General features: G+C 36.7%; 1 protein-coding gene across 18 annotated transcripts in view; it reads left to right on the top strand.

Moving 5' to 3' along the window:
- LOC106055108 (collagen alpha-1(XXIII) chain-like) overlaps positions 1 to 19,215 on the top strand; it is a 178,040-nt gene that overhangs the window by 96,219 nt on the left and 62,606 nt on the right. For all 18 annotated transcript variants that reach the window (XM_056021308.1, XM_056021302.1, XM_056021312.1 and 15 more), the window contains exons 4-5: positions 14,952 to 15,004; positions 16,631 to 16,657. In XM_056021308.1, coding sequence (XP_055877283.1) covers positions 14,952 to 15,004; positions 16,631 to 16,657 — 80 coding nt within the window. The remainder of the gene's footprint in view (positions 1 to 14,951; positions 15,005 to 16,630; positions 16,658 to 19,215) is intronic.

The raw sequence follows: 19,215 nt of genomic DNA, 5'->3' as shown, positions 1-19,215 counted from the left end.
TAGATAATACAGCGTGGCCAAGATAAAAGATTAGATAATACACAGCGTGGCCAAGATAAAAGATTAGATAATACAGCGTGGCCAAGATAAAAGATTAGATAATACACAGCGTGGCCAAGATAAAAGATTAGATAATACAGCGTGGCTAAGATAAAAGATTAGATAATACAGCGTGGCTAAGATAAAAGATTAGATAATACAGCGTGGCTAAGATAAAAGATTAGATAATACACAGCGTGGCCAAGATAAAAGATTAGATAATACAGCGTGGCTAAGATAAAAGATTAGATAATACACAGCGTGGCCAAGATAAAAGATTAGATAATACAGCGTGGCCAAGATAAAAGATTAGATAATACACAGCGTGGCCAAGATAAAAGATTAGATAATACAGCGTGGCTAAGATAAAAGATTAGATAATACACAGCGTGGCCAAGATAAAAGATTAGATAATACAGCGTGGCCAAGATAAAAGATTAGATAATACACAGCGTGGCCAAGATAAAAAATTAGATAATACAGCGTGGCTAAGATAAAAGATTAGATAATACAGCGTGGCTAAGATAAAAGATTAGATAATACAGCGTGGCTAAGATAAAAGATTAGATAATACACAGTGTGGCCAAGATAAAAGATTAGATAATACACAGCGTGGCCAAGATAAAAGATTAGATAATACAGCGTGGCCATGATAAAAGATTAGATAATACAGCGTGGCCAAGATAAAAGATTAGATAATACACAGCGTGGCTAAGATAAAAGATTAGATAATACACAGCGTGGCCAAGATAAAAGATTAGATAATACACAGCGTGGCCAAGATAAAAGATTAGATAATACAGCGTGGCCAAGATAAAAGATTAGATAATACAGCGTGGCCAAGATAAAAGATTAGATAATACAGCGTGGCCAAGATAAAAGATTAGATAATACACAGCGTGGCCAAGATAAAAGATTAGATAATACAGCGTGGCCAAGATAAAAGATTAGATAATACAGCGTGGCCAAGATAAAAGATTAGATAATACACAGCTTGGCCAAGATAAAAGATTAGATAATACAGCGTGGCCAAGATAAAAGATTAGATAATACACAGCGTGGCCAAGATAAAAGATTAGATAATACAGCGTGGCTAAGATAAAAGATTAGATAATACACAGCGTGGCCAAGATAAAAGATTAGATAATACACAGCGTGGCCAAGATAAAAGATTAGATAATACAGCGTGGCCAAGATAAAACATTAGATAATACACAGCGTGGCCAAGATAAAGGATTAGATAATACACAGCGTGGCCAAGATAAAAGATTAGATAATACAGCGTGGCCAAGATAAAAGATTAGATAATACAGCGTGGCCAAGATAAAGGATTAGATAATACACAGCGTGGCCAAGATAAAAGATTAGATAATACAGCGTGGCCAAGATAAAAGATTAGATAATACAGCGTGGCCAAGATAAAAGATTAGATAATACACAGCGTGGCCAAGATAAAAGATTAGATAATACAGCGTGGCCAAGATAAAAGATTAGATAATACACAGCGTGGCCAAGATAAAAGATTAGATAATACAGCGTGGCCAAGATAAAAGATTAGATAATACACAGCGTGGCTAAGAGTCCCGAAGTCAAGCTGCACATAATATTTGAATCGAGCCAGCGGCCATCTTAAGTTTTGCTTGTCATCGTAATCATACCAGGCCTACTTACCTTGGCCACCCTGTAGTAGCTGGTCATAGCTCTGACTGTATAGAACAGAATCTAGTCAATAACATTGGCTGTAGATAATAGAAGCTAGTCATAATATTGACTGTAGATTTTAAAAGCTAGTCATAACATTGACTATAGATATTAGAATCTAGTCATAACATTGACTGTAGATTTTAAAAGCTAGTCATAACATTGACTATAGATATTAGAATATAGTCATAACATTGACTATAGATATTAGAATCTAGTCATAACATTGACTATAGATATTAGTATCTAGTCATAACATTGACTGTAGATTTTAAAAGCTAGTCATAACATTGACTAAAGACATTAGAATCTAGTCATAACATTGACTATAGATATAACTATCTAGTCATAACATTGACTATAGATATTAGAATCTAGTCATAACATTGACTATAGATATTAGAATCTAGTCATAACATTGACTATAGACATTTGAATCTAGTCATAACATTGACTATAGACATTAGAATCTAGTCATAACATTGACTATAGATATAACTATCTAGTCATAACATTGACTATAGATATTAGAATCTAGTCATAACATTGACTATAGACATTAGAATCTAGTCATAACATTGACTATAGATATTAGAATCTAGTCATAACATTGACTGTAGATTTTAAAAGCTAGTCATAACATTGACTATGGACATTAGAATCTAGTCATAACATTGACTATAGATATAACTATCTAGTCATAACATTGACTATAGATATTAGAATCTAGTCATAACATTGACTAGATTTTAAAATCTAGTCATAACATTGACTGTAAATATTAGAATCCATTCATAACATTGATTGTAGATTTAAAAAGCTAGTCATAACATTGACTGTAGATTTAAAAAGCTAGTCATAACATTGACTGTAGATTTAAAAAGCTAGTCATAACATTGACTGTAGATTTAAAAAGCTAGTCATAACATTGACTGTAGATTTAAAAAGCTAGTCATAACATTGACTGTAGATTTAAAAAGCTAGTCATAACATTGACTGTAGATTTAAAAAGCTAGTCTTAACATTGACTGTAGATTTAAAAAGCTAGTCATAACATTGACTGTAGATTTAAAAAGCTAGTCATAACATTGACTGTAGATTTAAAAAGCTAGTCATAACATTGACTGTAGATTTAAAAAGCTAGTCATAGCATTGACTGTAGATTTAAAAAGCTAGTCATAACATTGACTGTAGATTTAAAAAGCTAGTCATAACATTGACTGTAGATTTAAAAAGCTAGTCATAACATTGACTGTAGATTTAAAAAGCTAGTCATAACATTAAAAGTTGTTCAACTACATTGTTATGTCACATTTCAACCGAGATGAAATGAAGCTTAAGTTGACTGAAATATTCATTCACTTTTATAAGACTTCAATGTCCTCTCTTGTTTTCTAATTAGTCTATGTTGGACCTTTTTTTTTTTTACTGGTTTACTGGTGGGGTGGCCTAGCATTTGTACATCTGATAATTAAATATACAATAAAGACATCTTTTCAAGTCTGAAGATTACGAAGAGAGTGTATTTATTCACGCGTCTTACAGACCCAACTGTGACCTACATTTTTTGCCACACTCAAAAAAAAACATATATTTTTATAATCTTCATCTCCCGCTGTAGTGAGCTTTTTTTTTTATCTTAGCAGTAATTAGTTTCTCATTTAGAAACAAATTTGTTACACCGTTAATCTTGTAATCCCCTCACTAGAGGCCAGTGTCTAGAGTCCATTAGCCAGCTTCAATGGCCATCTAAGTAATTGATGGTCTTAGCCAAAACTAGGTGCTTAGCGCATACCTGACTAATCCTTGGAACCTGGCAGGTGACTCGCATCTCAACAAGTCTTAAGTTTAAAGAGACTAGCAGAAGAATTTCCTCTACGAAACAGCAAATTACTAAATGACAAAATTGCGCTCGTTTCTCCAAATTGTTATTATCGCATGTTTCTAGAAGATCAACTAATTATTTCTCCAACCTAATTGTCATTATGTTTATGTGCAAGTATAACTGCTATCCTTTTGCCATTTAGCTCCAGTGAGGTTATTATATTATAATGCATCTGTACGTTGTCTGAGGACATAGCTCCAAGCTTAGCAGAGGATACTTACAATGGTGATGAACCGAGGCATACCCACTTTGAGCAATTATTCAATTATTTAATATTACAAATTAAAATGATTAAGACAGAAAATATTACAAGTATGAATACACATTATACATACATTTGAATAACTGATCCACAGATATAGATTTATCAAGCAGTTTTAAACTTAAGGACCTTGAGTTTTTCCAATTTCCCTTTATTTTCAGTTTCCAATCTAGCTATACCTTGTAGAATATGCTGGGTTGCAGTTGTTGCTTCGTTTAATTAAATTTTTACTTCCCTTAGAGTATTTGGCTATTTAAAGAATGTCAACAACTTATTAACGTTGTAACAACCTGGACAAGTTTTAGGACTTGACATGGAGCTAAACATAATTGTTTAAAAATATAGCTACATCCTTCTCTTCTCGCTTTTTTGGGTGCTTAAACTTTGCGTTTTAAAAACTTCTCTGGTGCAAATGTAGTGTCCGGTTAAGATGGAGGACTTTCTTTTCATCTCTCTTTCATCATTTCTCTGTTTCAAATTGTTAAGATTACCCATTAGCTGTTTGGCACTATAATACACACACACACAATCAATCGAAATGGTGTATCTAATGTCATCGGAAATTATTTTCCTACATATTCAATGATATGAACAAAAAAATCAAACGTACAGCTATCCATGTCCCCATCTCCTCCCGACCATGTTACTCAACAAGTCATTGACAGTGTTTTACCTGTGTACTTGTTGACCTGTGCTCCGTGATGTGCTCAACTTACTATCCCCCCAGAACGCCCCCGAGTCAGGGCGCCGCATACTTCTGTGGCGGAGAACTTGGGATCGCTTGACTGAAATTCTTTACCCGTTCTTTGAGACATTCCGTAACGTGACTTTAATGTCAACAACATGGCCGCCTTCGTAGTCTTTTTTTTTTCCTTTAATGTCAAAACGATAGTATTGGGGGGGAGGGGAGAGACGGCTGCAAAGGCACAGACATTTTCGTAGGGATGCAATGCAGAATCCTTTCTCCACGTTTATTGAAAAATGTAAATGTATCTTTTTAGTCTTTTACATTTTAACTGAAGAATTCTTATCTTATTTCTTTCTTATCTTTTAAATTACAGAACTTCCTTCTTCTTCTTCTTCTTTGTTCTCATTGTTATGCTGGAGCGTTCAGATGACTAGACCAATACATGAGATAAACTGCGCAGTGGTTTCCAAATCATGAAGCTCTCCATATAGTTTTCTTTCTATTGGGGTGTTTTGGGGCCAGTGTCTTATACGGGCCTCTTGGTAAAGAGAGCAGTTTTAGAGGACGTGGTCGGCATTCTCTGGTTATACTCCACATGGGCAGATTTCACTGGTTCCAATTTTGAGCTTCAGGTACATATGTTGTCGCATTCTGTTGTGTCCGGTCCTGAGTCGAAAGATTAGACGTTGAGAACGTCCTTCAAAACATTGTCATGACGTCCTGAGTTTCCATGTGTTACTGTAGTCGTGCATGTCTTTAGAGACAAAACATGCTAACTCATTGGTTTTCCTGGCTGATTCACGCCAACCAGGGGAAGAGGGTACACTTGTAGAATGTATCCTATCATTTGGAATAAGAGTAAATAATAATATTTTTGTGTCTTTTTGATATGTAGGTTAGTATATGCAGTTCCGTGCACTGTGAGCACTTGTCAACAAATAGACTATTACTGTATGTATAGTTTCAGAAGCTTTGCTCCTTTAAAAAACGAGTCACGGGCATTTTCATGAAAGAAAAAGAAAAAACCCAGCACCCAGTTAAAGCAGACACTAAGTGGACTAGCAACACAACCAAAAAGGATTCTCAGAGTATTGCGCTATCGCTTGAGTTACATGGCTGAACATCCATTTACCTGGGGGTCACGTGGTCACATTTCTACCCAGCGTCCTCAGGCTTGTACGTGTTCTCTAATTACCACTGGGTAAGCAGACAGAAAGCTTCGTAGTTTTCCAGAACACACACATACAAAAACAGCTTTGTTATACCGTAACATTCTAACTACAGGACAAAACGATTTAAATATTCTCATCCACCTTCTCTGAATCGGTCTTCCGTCTCAAGGTTTAAAGGGATGAGTATAGAAATAAACACTAGCTCTTAATTGTCCCCTTTATACTCGGTAAATCTGAACTTTTCATAGCTTGCTATTTATTCAAACCTGCTCCTTTGTCTCTAACTTTAGAGATGTGTTTGTTATGTAAAAAGTGGAAATAATTTGCTTCCAGTTTATCAACACACAGTGTTCTCCTCCTGATCGGTTTTCAAAGTATATCTCTTGGCCCTAGGAGTTAGGCCTGGCCAAGGGGCACGCTCTTCTTTTCTTTTTTCATAGAAACAAGCGAGGACACTGATGAGGGTTGTAAAATAGTAACACGCTAACTAGAAGACGTCTTTTGCATAGTCTGAGTTCGGAAATTGACCAGGCCGAAATCAGTCACGTGACCGGCAACCATTGTACACGTTGCAGTTGGAATGAAACAGAATGGTGGGGAATGATTCAAGCCTTCTGCTAATGTAGACTAGTTTGGAAGACTGGTGTTGATCCGGCATCGGTCTGTCACCGCGTTTTCTGTCACCAATAATCGAGTTCATCAATCTATGGAGAAGAAGCACATTTTGTTTTAGCTGTGATTGAGACATTGGAATAAGAATACTCTGATAGATCAAGATGAGAATTCAACCTTGACGTTCAGGTTAAGTTTGAAGAGGACGACATCTTGCTTAATCGTTTTCCCGATAGAATATATTAATCTTTTAGTGCTGGACCTTTCCACGAACTGCAGTTAGGCCTACCTTGACCACTTGCTATTAAGAGTCCGATGGTTCAGCAATCTAACCACTGACTCCAAAATTACATATAATCAACTAAAGACTTTTTAAACAAACATATTTTATTTAGAACGTGAGGTCACCAAAATGGTAACTACAACTTAAGTGACGTCATTTAATCTGATACTCTCCGTGGTACCACTTTAGAATCTTTTTGAGCTATTTAAAACAAACGTAGTCCAGATATTGAACAGGCTCAAAAAAAAAATCGAATCCAAATGTTAACTACGTAAGCTAAAACTCGTTTTCAGCTGTCATAAATCTTTTTTTTTTTAAAATAGCGTTAGAAGAACCATTCTTATGTTCCTAGAATCAAAAGAAATCGCGATACACACGTTGTGTTGAAACAGAGAGAAAGTGCCTATTTAACTCTAAAGATTTAAACTGTTTCTATTGACATCGCAATTTAAATTTAGCCTCTTGTCAGTTAAGAATACGGCAAATGGGGGCAGTTGGGGGAAGGGAAAACCCGAGCGGGAGACGCGCAAACATGTCATGGAGCATCTCCACAAATGTAGTCCACTAATTACTTAAAACAAACATTGTTTCAGACGAGACCACTATCCTTTCTTTTTTTTTTTTTTTTTATCCCAGTCTCTCTTCTCACTATCCTGGCCCAGCTATCGGCTGTATTCTGTATCTTGACCAATCTTTTCGTCTGTCGTTCCTGTTTAGCAAATATTTGCTCTCTCTGTCATGCTTTTCTCTCTAACCATCTTTCTCTGTCTCGTTAGCAACTCTTCTTTCTCTTTCTGACTCTCCTGGATCGCGCCCCTTACCCTGATTCTATTTCTGTGTTGATCTCCACCCATCGGAGACCGTACTTCAAACACTTTGGACATATCCTTAAATAAACTTGATTTTAAAGTCTGTCGCAATGTAAATTTGAATGCCCCGATTAGAGAGAACGAGGGGGAGGGAGAGAGAGAGGGAGGGAGAAACTATTGAGATAGAGAGCAGTAGAGCGAAGCATGTGTATACGCCAAAAAGAAACTAAATAGAATAATTAAAACAGATAGCTCCCACCGGCTGACCCATGTTTTCACTAGCGGCTTTGTCGCTGAGGTCCTTTGTCGCAAGGATTAGTCGGACGAGATGTAGCCAAATAGTTCACCGTGCCGCCTGACTGCGACAGTGACATGGCGAGTAAATATTTCCGGATCTGAGCAAATGTCTCTTGTTTCAGTGCCATGACTTCCACCTGAAAGCTACATCCAAGCTCGTTGTTTCTTTTTGAATGCGAACGCGGAGTGAAATAAGAAAGTAGTCCCGGTAGATGACGTGACTCAAACAACAACAACAGCAAAGAAAACAGGAATACTGCTGCAGAGATAAAAATAGTAAATTTATTGATAACGAGAAATTATGTGTGTGTGTGTATGTGTGTGCTTTATCTATGACCAAATCCAAAATTTAATTGTGATTTTAAAAAAGTACTTTTTTAATACCACCTGTATAACATATTGCGAACATATTGCGAACATTTCCAGGCTTCATTTCCTAAAATCTACACACAGATGAACTCTGAACTGATCTTAATTTCGGTAACTTTGGTAACAGAGACCGAGCTTATTAAAATCGGTTACTAACCTAGATCTTTAGCCAAGCGACCTGATTACTTTGTGACATTATTATCTTATCCTTTGTTGAACTCTTTTAAGTCACAGCTTTACACAAGAGTGTATATAATTCTTCGTTCAAACTTTAAAGGCACTAAATGAACTTTATGATATTAAAAAGTATCAGAAGTATATTACTTCCTAAGAGATATTGATTAAAGATACCTACCAGAATATCTGAGGACGTAACGAGGGAATAAAAAGTGCATTGATATCCGACACTGTAACCCCTGCCTTTCCTTAAGACAACGCCACTGTTTCTATCCCATGACGTTGTAGTGACCAAGGTTAGCTTAGAGAGTATGTTAGTTTGTAAATAAATAAATTATGTTTTTAGTGATAGTAAAAGTAGTGACGTAGCCAGACTGACGAATGACGTTGCAGAATATGTGTACTTCAAAGGGAATATGACTTCGGCTTGAAGCAGGAAGCATGGGAAAGGAATATAAAACCGACAGATTTAGAGACATGACCTACATCCTCATCTTGTAAATAAACATCGTTGGAATAGTTCAGTGGCATTATCAATTGTATCTTTGTTAGCAAGTGTATTGTATTTTATTCTTGTGTCCACTTAAATGTGTCGCACTCGAGGTTAGTATTGAATAATGATCAACAGATCATCGAAGTCAGTAATCCTATGAGATCAGGTCAAGTCAAGAGTAGGGTACAGACACAAACACATTCAAGTACACAGGACAATATGAAAAATATTATCAGTCTCATATGACTGGAACTAAGATGCTGCAGAAAGATCTTGGGTGTCACAACGACCCCATCACGAATGAAGAGATAAGAAACAGGATTAATACAGCAATTGAACCCAACGATGACCTATAACCACTGTCAACGTAAATTCAAACTCTGGTCACATCACAATGTCCCCAGGGCTTGCAAAAACTCTCCTTCAGGGAACAGTACCAGAAAGAAAAGAGGAAGACAGAGAAAGAGAAAGGGAGGACAACATCAAAGAATGGACAGGTCTGTCAGTGAAAAATTCTATCCAAGGCAAAGGAGTGAGTGGAATGGAGAAAGACGGTTGACAGTTCTTGTATGGTACCCCAACGGTCCAACAGACTAAGGGATAGGCGAAGGTGAAAATATGACATTATGTAACAGTCATAAACTGCGCCACTAGACATATGCTTGAACTGATACCATTTGAATCTCATAACTATATTTTTTTGTCACGAATAAAAACGACCTCATTTTTCTCTTTTTTTCTCTCTCTCTCTCTGTCTCTCTCTTTCTCTCTCTCTCTCTCTTCTTTCTTTTTCTATTCCACGCTCCCATTTCTCCCTCATGAAACGTAATTTCGCTATCACTGGAACTCGGCCACCAACTAGATTCATGTAATTGTGAGTGCGTTTATGTAATTACCTCCCTTTAATAGTCTGTCATTTCATGCACTGGGGGGAAAAACAAGACCAGAGCAAAGTGTAGCAGGTTTCTTGAACATCATGTCCAGGGTGCAAAGTTCCTGCTTACCATTCATGTTTACTCTTTACAAATGCAACTAAAAAATTGTTTTACATCATTGAAAAGGTTACATCACACAAGTAAAACGCTAAAAAAACAAAGTTATTGATAGGTTAACAAGATTGGTTCATAAGGGCGGCAGTAACATTTAAATAGTACTAATAACTTTTTTTTTTATTGTTAAGACTTTGTCTGTTTGAAGGGTTCTCACTCTATTCATGAACTCATTACCTCTACATGTTTTCTGTCTGTTTGAAGGGTTCTCACTCTATTCATTAACTCATTACCTCTAAATGTTTTCTGTCTGTTTGAAGGGTTCTCACTCTATTCATGAACTCATTACCTCTACATGTTTTCTGTCTGTTTGAAGGGTTCTCACTCTATTCATGAACTCATTACCTCTACATGTTTTCATTACTCCCTTGTAAAATGAAAAGTATGGTTTTGAGGAGTCCTTTCTGGCGCTGTGCTAAGCGGTAAAGCGACTTGCTTCTGAACCGGGGGTCCCGGGTTCGAATCCTGGTGAAGACTCCTATATTTAATTTCGGGATCTTTGGGCGCCTCTGAGTCTGCCCAGCTCTAAGAGGCTAAGTGCGCTTGAACTTGGCTTGTCTTGGCTATCTAGAAAGGGGCTCGATGTTCGACACCCGACTCGGGCAGAGTTGTGTTTACTGAGCGCCTAAAGGCAGCACGGAAAACCAACTCCTAGACCCCGTCCCCTCCACCTGGTCCACAAATGAGATTGGACCTAAGCGCTCTGAGCATGCTATAAGCATGATTGTAGCGCTATATAAAAGCTATAATAATAATAATAATAATAATAGGTACCTGACATTATTCGGGGAAAGGTAGAGGCGGTTGGTCGTTGTGTTGGCCACATGACACCCTCGTTTACATCATCTGCCCTATGGACCGCATGGTCTGAAAGGGGAAACTTTACCTACTTTTTTTTCATGCAATAATCTGTTACATGTGCACAAATCTCCTTCGTTTTAGCACTGCTACATTTAAACAAGAAAAAAATCAAAGCTTATGTTAAGTGTTATTGAATCATTTAGTTTAGATCAGTCATGGAATGGTATGTATAACAGACCTAGACATAATAAATCTGTGCGATTAAAAATATTTGTACCAATTGTTTTTGGTTAGCTTTTAGCTTTGTCAATGCGCTATGATCCTATCACTTGTCTGGACCAGTTGGGAAAGGGGTAGGGAAGATAAGGTATGTTGATGAAGGTTCCTCTCTCCTCTCTATTTCTCCTATCTTTCTCTTCTCTTTCCTCCCTCTTTCTCTTCTGTTTCCTCTCTATTTCTCTTCTTTTACATGCTTTTTTCTCTCTCAACTATCATCTCCTTTGTTATCTCTCCTCTCTTTCTCTTTTTCGTCCTCTTCTATTTTTATCCTCTCTCTCCACTTTCTCTCTTTCTCTTCTCCCCCCCCCCCCCAAACTCTCATCTCTTCTCTCTCTCTTTCAAATACACAATCTAACTTTCTCATCCATTAAAAAATATAAAAGAGACATTCCTGGTAATCAGTCAATATTCTGCATGTAGGGCTTTCAATTCATTTTACTCCGCCACCCCCTTCCGTTTCTATCTAGTGTGCGACGCCCTTCACTGGTTGAGCCCCTTTGAAATGGCGTCATGTGCTACGTTAGCGGTGCGCACAAAACTGGCCCGACCCATTTCCGTTTCCGGCTTATTATAGACCTGATACAGACCATATATTTCTTATCAGCCTCGCCCTTCTCACTGTACACGAACTTTAATAACATAACATCTAAATAATTGTTTTTTTCGCACATCATATATAATATTGTTATACGGTATTCGTATTGAAAACATAATACTGATCTGCCCAAAGTTCCATAGAATTGAAATGAAAATTTTAAGTGTAAAGTGTAAATGGTACATTTTACATGAAATGTAAGCCTGGTAAGCTGTGGGTGTGGGATTTACATGTAATGAAGGTAGGCGAATAAACTCTGTAAAAATACATATCTAAACTAAGTTAATTCATTGAGAACTAGAGACTCATTGACACTACTGACTATATAACACAAGTTACAAATCCAACCACAGCATAGATCTATGTTACAGTTAAAGTCAAGGGCCTGCTTGGTCGTGTGATATGCGCTGTGGACTGTCGTTCAATAATATGGGATTCGAACCATTCCCACAGTAAACCGTTTTAGAGAGTCAACTAATTCATTTTTTAAGCACAGTACATTTGTAGTGAGCTTAGTTTTGAGTCTTCCTAAACAGAAACCACATATACGTATCAATCTATTCAGTTGCTGTCAGTGTCTTGTTCAGGAAGTTTAAGGTTCAGTTTGAAGGCACATAAAAGTACCGGTACAATAAATTTAAAAATATATATCATATTGGGTAGTTTGATTTTTACGCAGATTACAAATGAGGTGAAAACCAGAAACCAAACAAAATAAGAATAACATTCAAGTGTACCTTTACTAGACAAATTTCCTTATGAATAATAAAGATTATATTATTATTATTATCGAAACAGTATTCATTCACTGGCACTGCCAGGGTCGAGTTTCGATAATTCATTGTAGTCCCTTTATCAGTGTCCACTGAGGGAATTATCTGGTTTGTTAAGATTCAATTAATTATTATTATAATATAAAGAAATATGGCTCTTGAAAATATACAATTCAGTTTTAACACTATTTAAAACTTTTGCTGATTACTTTTAAGGGAAAAAAAACCCGGCACGTCCTGCCCCTCGCATCCCCCCTCCTCTCCATCACATCGTCACAATGTGTTCTCAGTACTGTGAACCGAAATTCTTGTTTTAGAAAGCAGGAGCCCCTGCGGAGCCTCGCTTTCAGCTGGTGACATCAAGTGGTCAAATATCGCAGCACAAAATTTGTGGAGCACAAGAGATTAAACCCAGCGCCAAGTGCTAGATCTCCTCCCAGAGCGAGAGACAAGATTTGCTATGACACTGGTTGCCACTCGTGTCCCATCCCTGGAATGTTTATCAATTATGGACAGAAGAATAGACTGCGTCCTACAACCTACTCGGAACAGAGGGACTCCCGCTTAGTGAAATAACACTACAGGTCTCTTACTGAATCGACTGCGAAAAAAACACGGAACTGCCGACAGTTGTAGTCGCTTCCAAGGGACGTAACTTTAATTTCAAGCCGTTTTTGTTTAGGGCAGCTAACTCTTGTATGTTTTGTCAAATTGAAAACCCCCTTCCCGTTTTTCTACTATTTATCCTGTTAAATTGACTAGTATCCCATGTAAGTAGATATATACTTCTACTATTACATCTCTATAGGCCAGTGACGTTCAACATTTAATCAGCCTTGCGGCTTTATCTCCTTTTTTAAATACTGTTAGGCGCTTCCGCGGTGTATAATGCAGATAAATCAAATGGAGGTAACACTCATCGTAATACATATTCCAATAACACCGGCGAAAGGCCGAACAATGCATCAAAAATAGTTGATGCTGATACTGAATGTCGAACAAGTTGAATGGTTGTGAAGGGAACCATCGAATGTCAGCTAACTTTCTACGTTTATAAAAAGGATTCCAATTTCTAATGCGTCCTGGAAGTAGTCTGTTAACATCGGGTGGTATTTCGTTCTGTCTGAAAAGCTAGTCTTTGTTTTTATTAATCACGTCATTGTCACTGTCACATTTTCCCCACTTTCCGAAACAAATAATGAATTCTGAATCGTGCCACAACAATACACTCCACAACTCCCGCGGTATTTTAAAAGTAATCGGCCATGAACAGTGAAGATCTATAAGCATCAACATGCTTTACTTTTGTAAGACATCATTTCAATACTATTTCACAGAACTTTATGAAATGGTTTATTCACTTAATTAATAATTGAATTTGGAGGTTACTTCTTTAAGAAAGAACACAAGAAATTAATTATAAGTTTATATACTTTTGTTATTTCTAAAGGTACAATAAAGTCGATTTTAACCAAATCATTGAAGTATAAACTAAGTAGTTTTTGAATGAATCAAATTTAATGATCAGAAATTCTTCAAGATTTCAAATTTCCTTTCGATATTTTCAGCCAATTTTTTGTCAGGCAGACACAAATCTAAAAGTAATTTTTCTTTGTTTTCAGTTATATTTAAACGCACTTCAAAAATATCAAACAATCAACTTCATACTTTAGAAGTAACGATAATTTGAAGATGATCATGTTAAAATACGGCTCATGATATTCAGAGCATTGAGTCTTTTTAAAAACATTTTCACCACATTTTTTTTGTGTGGAAAACTTCAAAAAACTTATTTTAAAACATTTCTCATTATTTGGAGTGAAGGCTGAAGTGGTGAGTGAAGGCTGAGAGTGAAGGCTGAAGTGGTGAGTGAAGGCTGAAGTGGTGAGCTAAGACTGAGAGTGAAGGCTGAAGTGGTGAGTGAAGGCTGAAGTGGTGAGTTAAGACTGAGAGTGAAGGCTGAAGTGGTGAGTGAAGGCTGAAGTGGTGAGCTAAGACTGAGAGTGAAGGCTGAAGTGGTGAGTGAAGGCTGAAGTGGTGAGTTAAGACTGAGAGTGAAGGCTGAAGTGGTGAGTGAAGGCTAAAGTGGTGAGTTAAGACTGAGAGTGAAGGCTGAAGTGGTGAGTGAAGGCTGAAGTGGTGAGTTAAGACTGAGAGTGAAGGCTGAAGTGGTGAGTGAAGGCTGAAGTGGTGAGTTAAGACTGAGAGTGAAGGCCGAATTGGGTGATGAATGAAAGCCGAAGTGGTGAAGGAATGCTGAAGTGGTAAAGGAATGCTGAAGTGGGGAATCAAGACTGAAGGGGTGAATTAAAGGGAAGTGGTGAGTGAAGGCTGAAGTGGTGAATGAAGGCTGAAGCTCTCAATGCTGTCAACAATTTAATTTCATTCTGTGACTGAACTTTTATTGTTTTCATGTTTTTGTAAGAGTCATTGTTCTGAAATGAAATGGTGATTGGTTCAACCTGAAGTGAAGACCCCACTTCTGTTTGTATTTCGCATTGCAGCGAGTTAAAATAGCAGTCTCGTGAGATATATATAGTTTATGACATTACACAACGAAATGAACACATTACCTGACCTTATATGTTAAACAAAAATAAGTCTATAAATAAATAGATTATTGTCGGAAAGAAAATACACTTTTCTAATGTTTTTTGTTTTTTTCAGGAAACCCTGGTACACCAGGACTTCCGGGACCAAAAGGTGATGTTGGCCCTATGGTAAGTTTATTTATTCATTCTCTCTCTCTCTCTCTCTCTCTCTCTCTCTCTCTCTCTGTCTCATATGAATAAGTATAAAATTCAAAGTCCTCACTTATACATTCATTCACCAAGACTCCTCCTAAAATACGATGTTTTACTTTTTTTTAGTCACTCTACTGTTAATGTTCTCAAATAGTTTTTTTTTTTTTAATAGGGGAAAATTACACGGTCAAAATCATCATGAACTCTTTCTAAAAACAAACAGAAATATTTTTTTTGTCCCAAAAACAAACAAACTAGTTCTTGTGTGGGTTGTGTGTGGGTAAAGTTTGTGTGTGGAGTGGGTGTGTGTTGGGTTGTGTGTGGGTAAATTTGTGTGTGGAGTGGTTGTGTGTTGGGTTGTGTGTGGGTAAATTTGTGTGTGGAGTGGGTGTGTGTTGGGTTGTGTGTGGGTAAATTTGTGTGTGGAGTGGTTGTGTGTTGGGTTGTGTGTGGGTAAATATGTGGGTGGAGTGGATGTGTGTTGGGTTGTTGGACTAAATTACTAAAATGCTAAAGTGAAATCTTTTCTCTCATAGAATGCTGAGCAGGGTTACTTTTATAAGTGATTGACCTACTTGTAGATCAAGAGTAGAACAGCCAAATAAGTTGTTTCATAGTATACACCCACTTAAGAGAGTTTTTATGTGTATGTGGGGCTGGGTGTCTCTAACGAGGAGACAAAACTAATATATCTTGTATATATGGATTACAACAGGAGGACACAAAATGAATGAATGTATAGTAAGAAATGGCTATATATATACGGACAAGGTCCAGAGTTAGATCTAGAAATGCCTGTGTGTGTGTGCGATACTTGTGGAAGAGGATGACTCTTTATCAGCGACTAAACAAAATATCAGTCACTTTGTTCTAAACGTTACTATAAAACCCTTCGCTGATTTTTTTTTAGCTGTCACATAATGCAAGGGTTAGTGTAGCCATGTACATCTGTATATTACATTAAAAGAATACATGTGGATTTTATTCTTTAATCTTTTAGAAGAAGACCACAAAGAATCTTTAAAAAAATGTAACTCTGTGAGTCAGAAGATGACATTTAAAGTGGACGTAAATGTTATCTTCTTATTTTGAACAGTATCTTTCCATTGACTGTATCTTTCCATTGACTGTATCTTTCCATTGACTGTATCTTTCCAATGACTGTATCTTTCCATTGACTGTATCTTTCCATTGGCTGTATCTTTCCATTGACTGTATCTTTCCATTGGCTGTATCTTTCCATTGGCTGTATCTTTCCATTGACTGTATCTTTCCATTGACTGTATCTTTTCATTGGCTGTATCTTTCTATTGACTGTATCTTTCCATTGGCTGTATCTTTCCATTGGCTGTATCTTTCCATTGGCTGTATCTTTCCATTGATTGTATCTTTCCATTGGCTGTATCTTTCCATTGACTGTATTTTTCCATTTTTATAAAAGCTTTTCTTTCTGCCTTCTGCTTTCTCTCTCACTGTCCAGCGTTACGTTTCATATAAAAAGTTGCCTTTGTATTTACAATTTACAAATAAAATATACATTTGTATATAGTGTACATCGGTGTATAGTATTGAGATTCCCACATGAGATATTTTTTATTTCAGGGCTCTAAAGGAGAAAATGGTTTTCCGGTAAGTAATGTCAAGGAATTTGAAATAGTTTAGAGCAGTGATGCCCAAAGTACGGCCCGCGGGCCATATCCGGCCCGCGACGTGAGTCCATCCGGCCCGCCGAAATGTCGGCTCAAAGTGTTGAAAATCCCCCCTTTTTCCAAAAAAATGTAAATTTATCTTTTCTCTCGTTAGGGGCTTAGTGCCCTCAACAAATTTGTTTTATAAAGAAAGTGTGGCTGTTTAAAAAAAAAATAACAACATATAAACGACAGTATGAAACAAATAGGACGGCATTCTTGGTTTGAGCCGCGAATAAAAGATTGTTAAAATAAGCCTAGAAATTGGAGGATTGATGGGTATATTTACCAAAAATATGACTCCCTTGTAAAGCTAGCTACAATGTTTGCTGATATTTTAAGTAAAGAAATGAAGCCATCTTCTGACGCGGGGAAAAAAGATAACTTTCAAATATCCCATTAATGAATGAAGCACAGGATCTACGGGTTTCAGGACAATATCGTTTTTGTAGGCCTACTTTTTGTTCATGTGGCCCGCGACACGAGTGTTGGAAATAAAAATGGCCCGCTGGTCGAATTAGGTTGGGCATCACTGGTTTAGAGGCTTCTGTGTGGGAGAACTAAGCTTTCGTCCACATGAGTGTCCGGTCATATTCCTGCATCATTCATTTTATTTCACGCATGCAGTAAGATTTAATAAACCAGTAACAGGGGAAAAAAAACTAATCCATACAAATAAAACAATGTCTTCATACAAGTTTCTTTGCGAGTATGCTAAGACTTTTAGAAGTCGTCATTAGGCCACATTAAGACAAAAAAATTATATATACTAGTAAATTTAACATAGCATGATAGTACTTCTAAAAAAGCATGATAGTACTGCCGTTTAAATAACATCATGAATTCATGGTACTATTTAAATAACATCCTGATTGGTTCATATAGAATGATAGGACAATTCTTATATTATCATACCGCCCAATTATCTCAAATGTAGCTTTAACAATCCTTTTTTTTTTTTAAACAATATTTTTTTGGTACTATAGAACAATGTGTGAATTTCATAATTTCATGTACATTTACAAAGTCAATGAAACAATGCAGTTAATAAACATATAGGAATTTCTTGTGTTCCACATTCATTAGTTTTTCTATTGATGTTACTGGATTGAACAAAGAAACATAGCAAGGAGTAAACAACTCTGTAATAAAAAATCTTAATATTTAAAATATTTCCATTTCTTTTCATAAGCTTGACATTTATTTTTATTCAATGAAAAAATACTTTTATAATTTAGGAAATTTATTATTATTTTTTTTTATAGCGTGCTATTGCATTAGCAGACTTAAAAATAAACAACATCAAGTCAATTCTCTTAAAAAACATCGTCAATTCTCGTATAACATTAAAAACAAGTTTAAAAACCCAGCATATTGCTCTGGACTTGAAGTTTTCTCTTCATAAAAACATTCACATACGACACATCAAGCCAATTAAGTCTGCCAATATTCTAACATGTTAAAAAAAAACTCAACACAAAAAAACATATATACACACACGCACATTCAGACACAAAAGTTCAATTAATTTGTTCAGTAACATTCGACACATCGCCAGCAGAATTTTTTAAATTTATGTTTTGTGGGAAGAACGCAAACTAAAAAATCGGAAAAAAAGTTTTTGATGACCAAAAAAAAAAGTTTTTTTTTTTGTTTTTTTAACCAGAGTTCTCAGAGGTGATTATAATTTGCTTGATCTGGCTTAAAAAAAAATAATAAAAAAAAACTGACAATTTAGCTAATTTGTTTAGAAGCAAATAAAGGGCGCTAACTCGTTATAAAAATGAAACTGATGATAAAATCTGAGCGCTGTTTTCTCCCTTTAATTACTTCGATTGACTACTCTGATTGCTTTTACAAAACTTTTTTTTATGTTAAGGTAACAAGGATGAAATAAATTTCTTATTTCTATTTAATTATTCCTACAAGGGGCTAAATTCATTTACTTTTAAATTCAGAAATGATTATGTGATATGAATATAGTAGCAGATTTCTTGACAATTGATTCTCCATTGCTATCCATTGGGTCCTGTATCAAAATATATAAACCTCGCCCTAAAGCCCGTCCTTTTCCGGAAGCAAGATTTGGTCAAGACGTCCGGGGACAAGTTTGGGTGCAGTGGATGACCAGAGACTTTCTGTGTGTCTTGTCCTGCTCTTGAGTACTCCACAGAAATGTGCTGGTACTTGCCATTCTGATCGATTAGTCTAGTTTTGTGACGTTACGCACAGGCCGCCAAGTCCAGACTTCACATGCTAGGTTTGACAGAATCTCAGTGTACTGAGTGCCATGGACACGTCAGATACCCTCTACCTGGTTTAGCCGGCCAGTCAAAGCCGTTTCCGGGGTGTGGCCGCTGCGCATGCTACAGCTTCTGGGAGCCACAGGTGAGAGTTGGGTACCGAGTGGGGACCAAGAGTGAGCCAAGCTACCCTCAAAAAGAGGGTACGACTGCCTGTCCACTAGAGGTGCTACCCCTACTAGATACCCCATACACC

This window comes from Biomphalaria glabrata, chromosome 2, assembly GCF_947242115.1.
Source record: "Biomphalaria glabrata chromosome 2, xgBioGlab47.1, whole genome shotgun sequence".
In the NCBI taxonomy this organism is placed as follows: Eukaryota; Metazoa; Mollusca; class Gastropoda; family Planorbidae; genus Biomphalaria; species Biomphalaria glabrata.
Note: the sequence above shows the minus strand (reverse complement) of the source record. Positions and strands in the feature narration are given on the sequence as shown.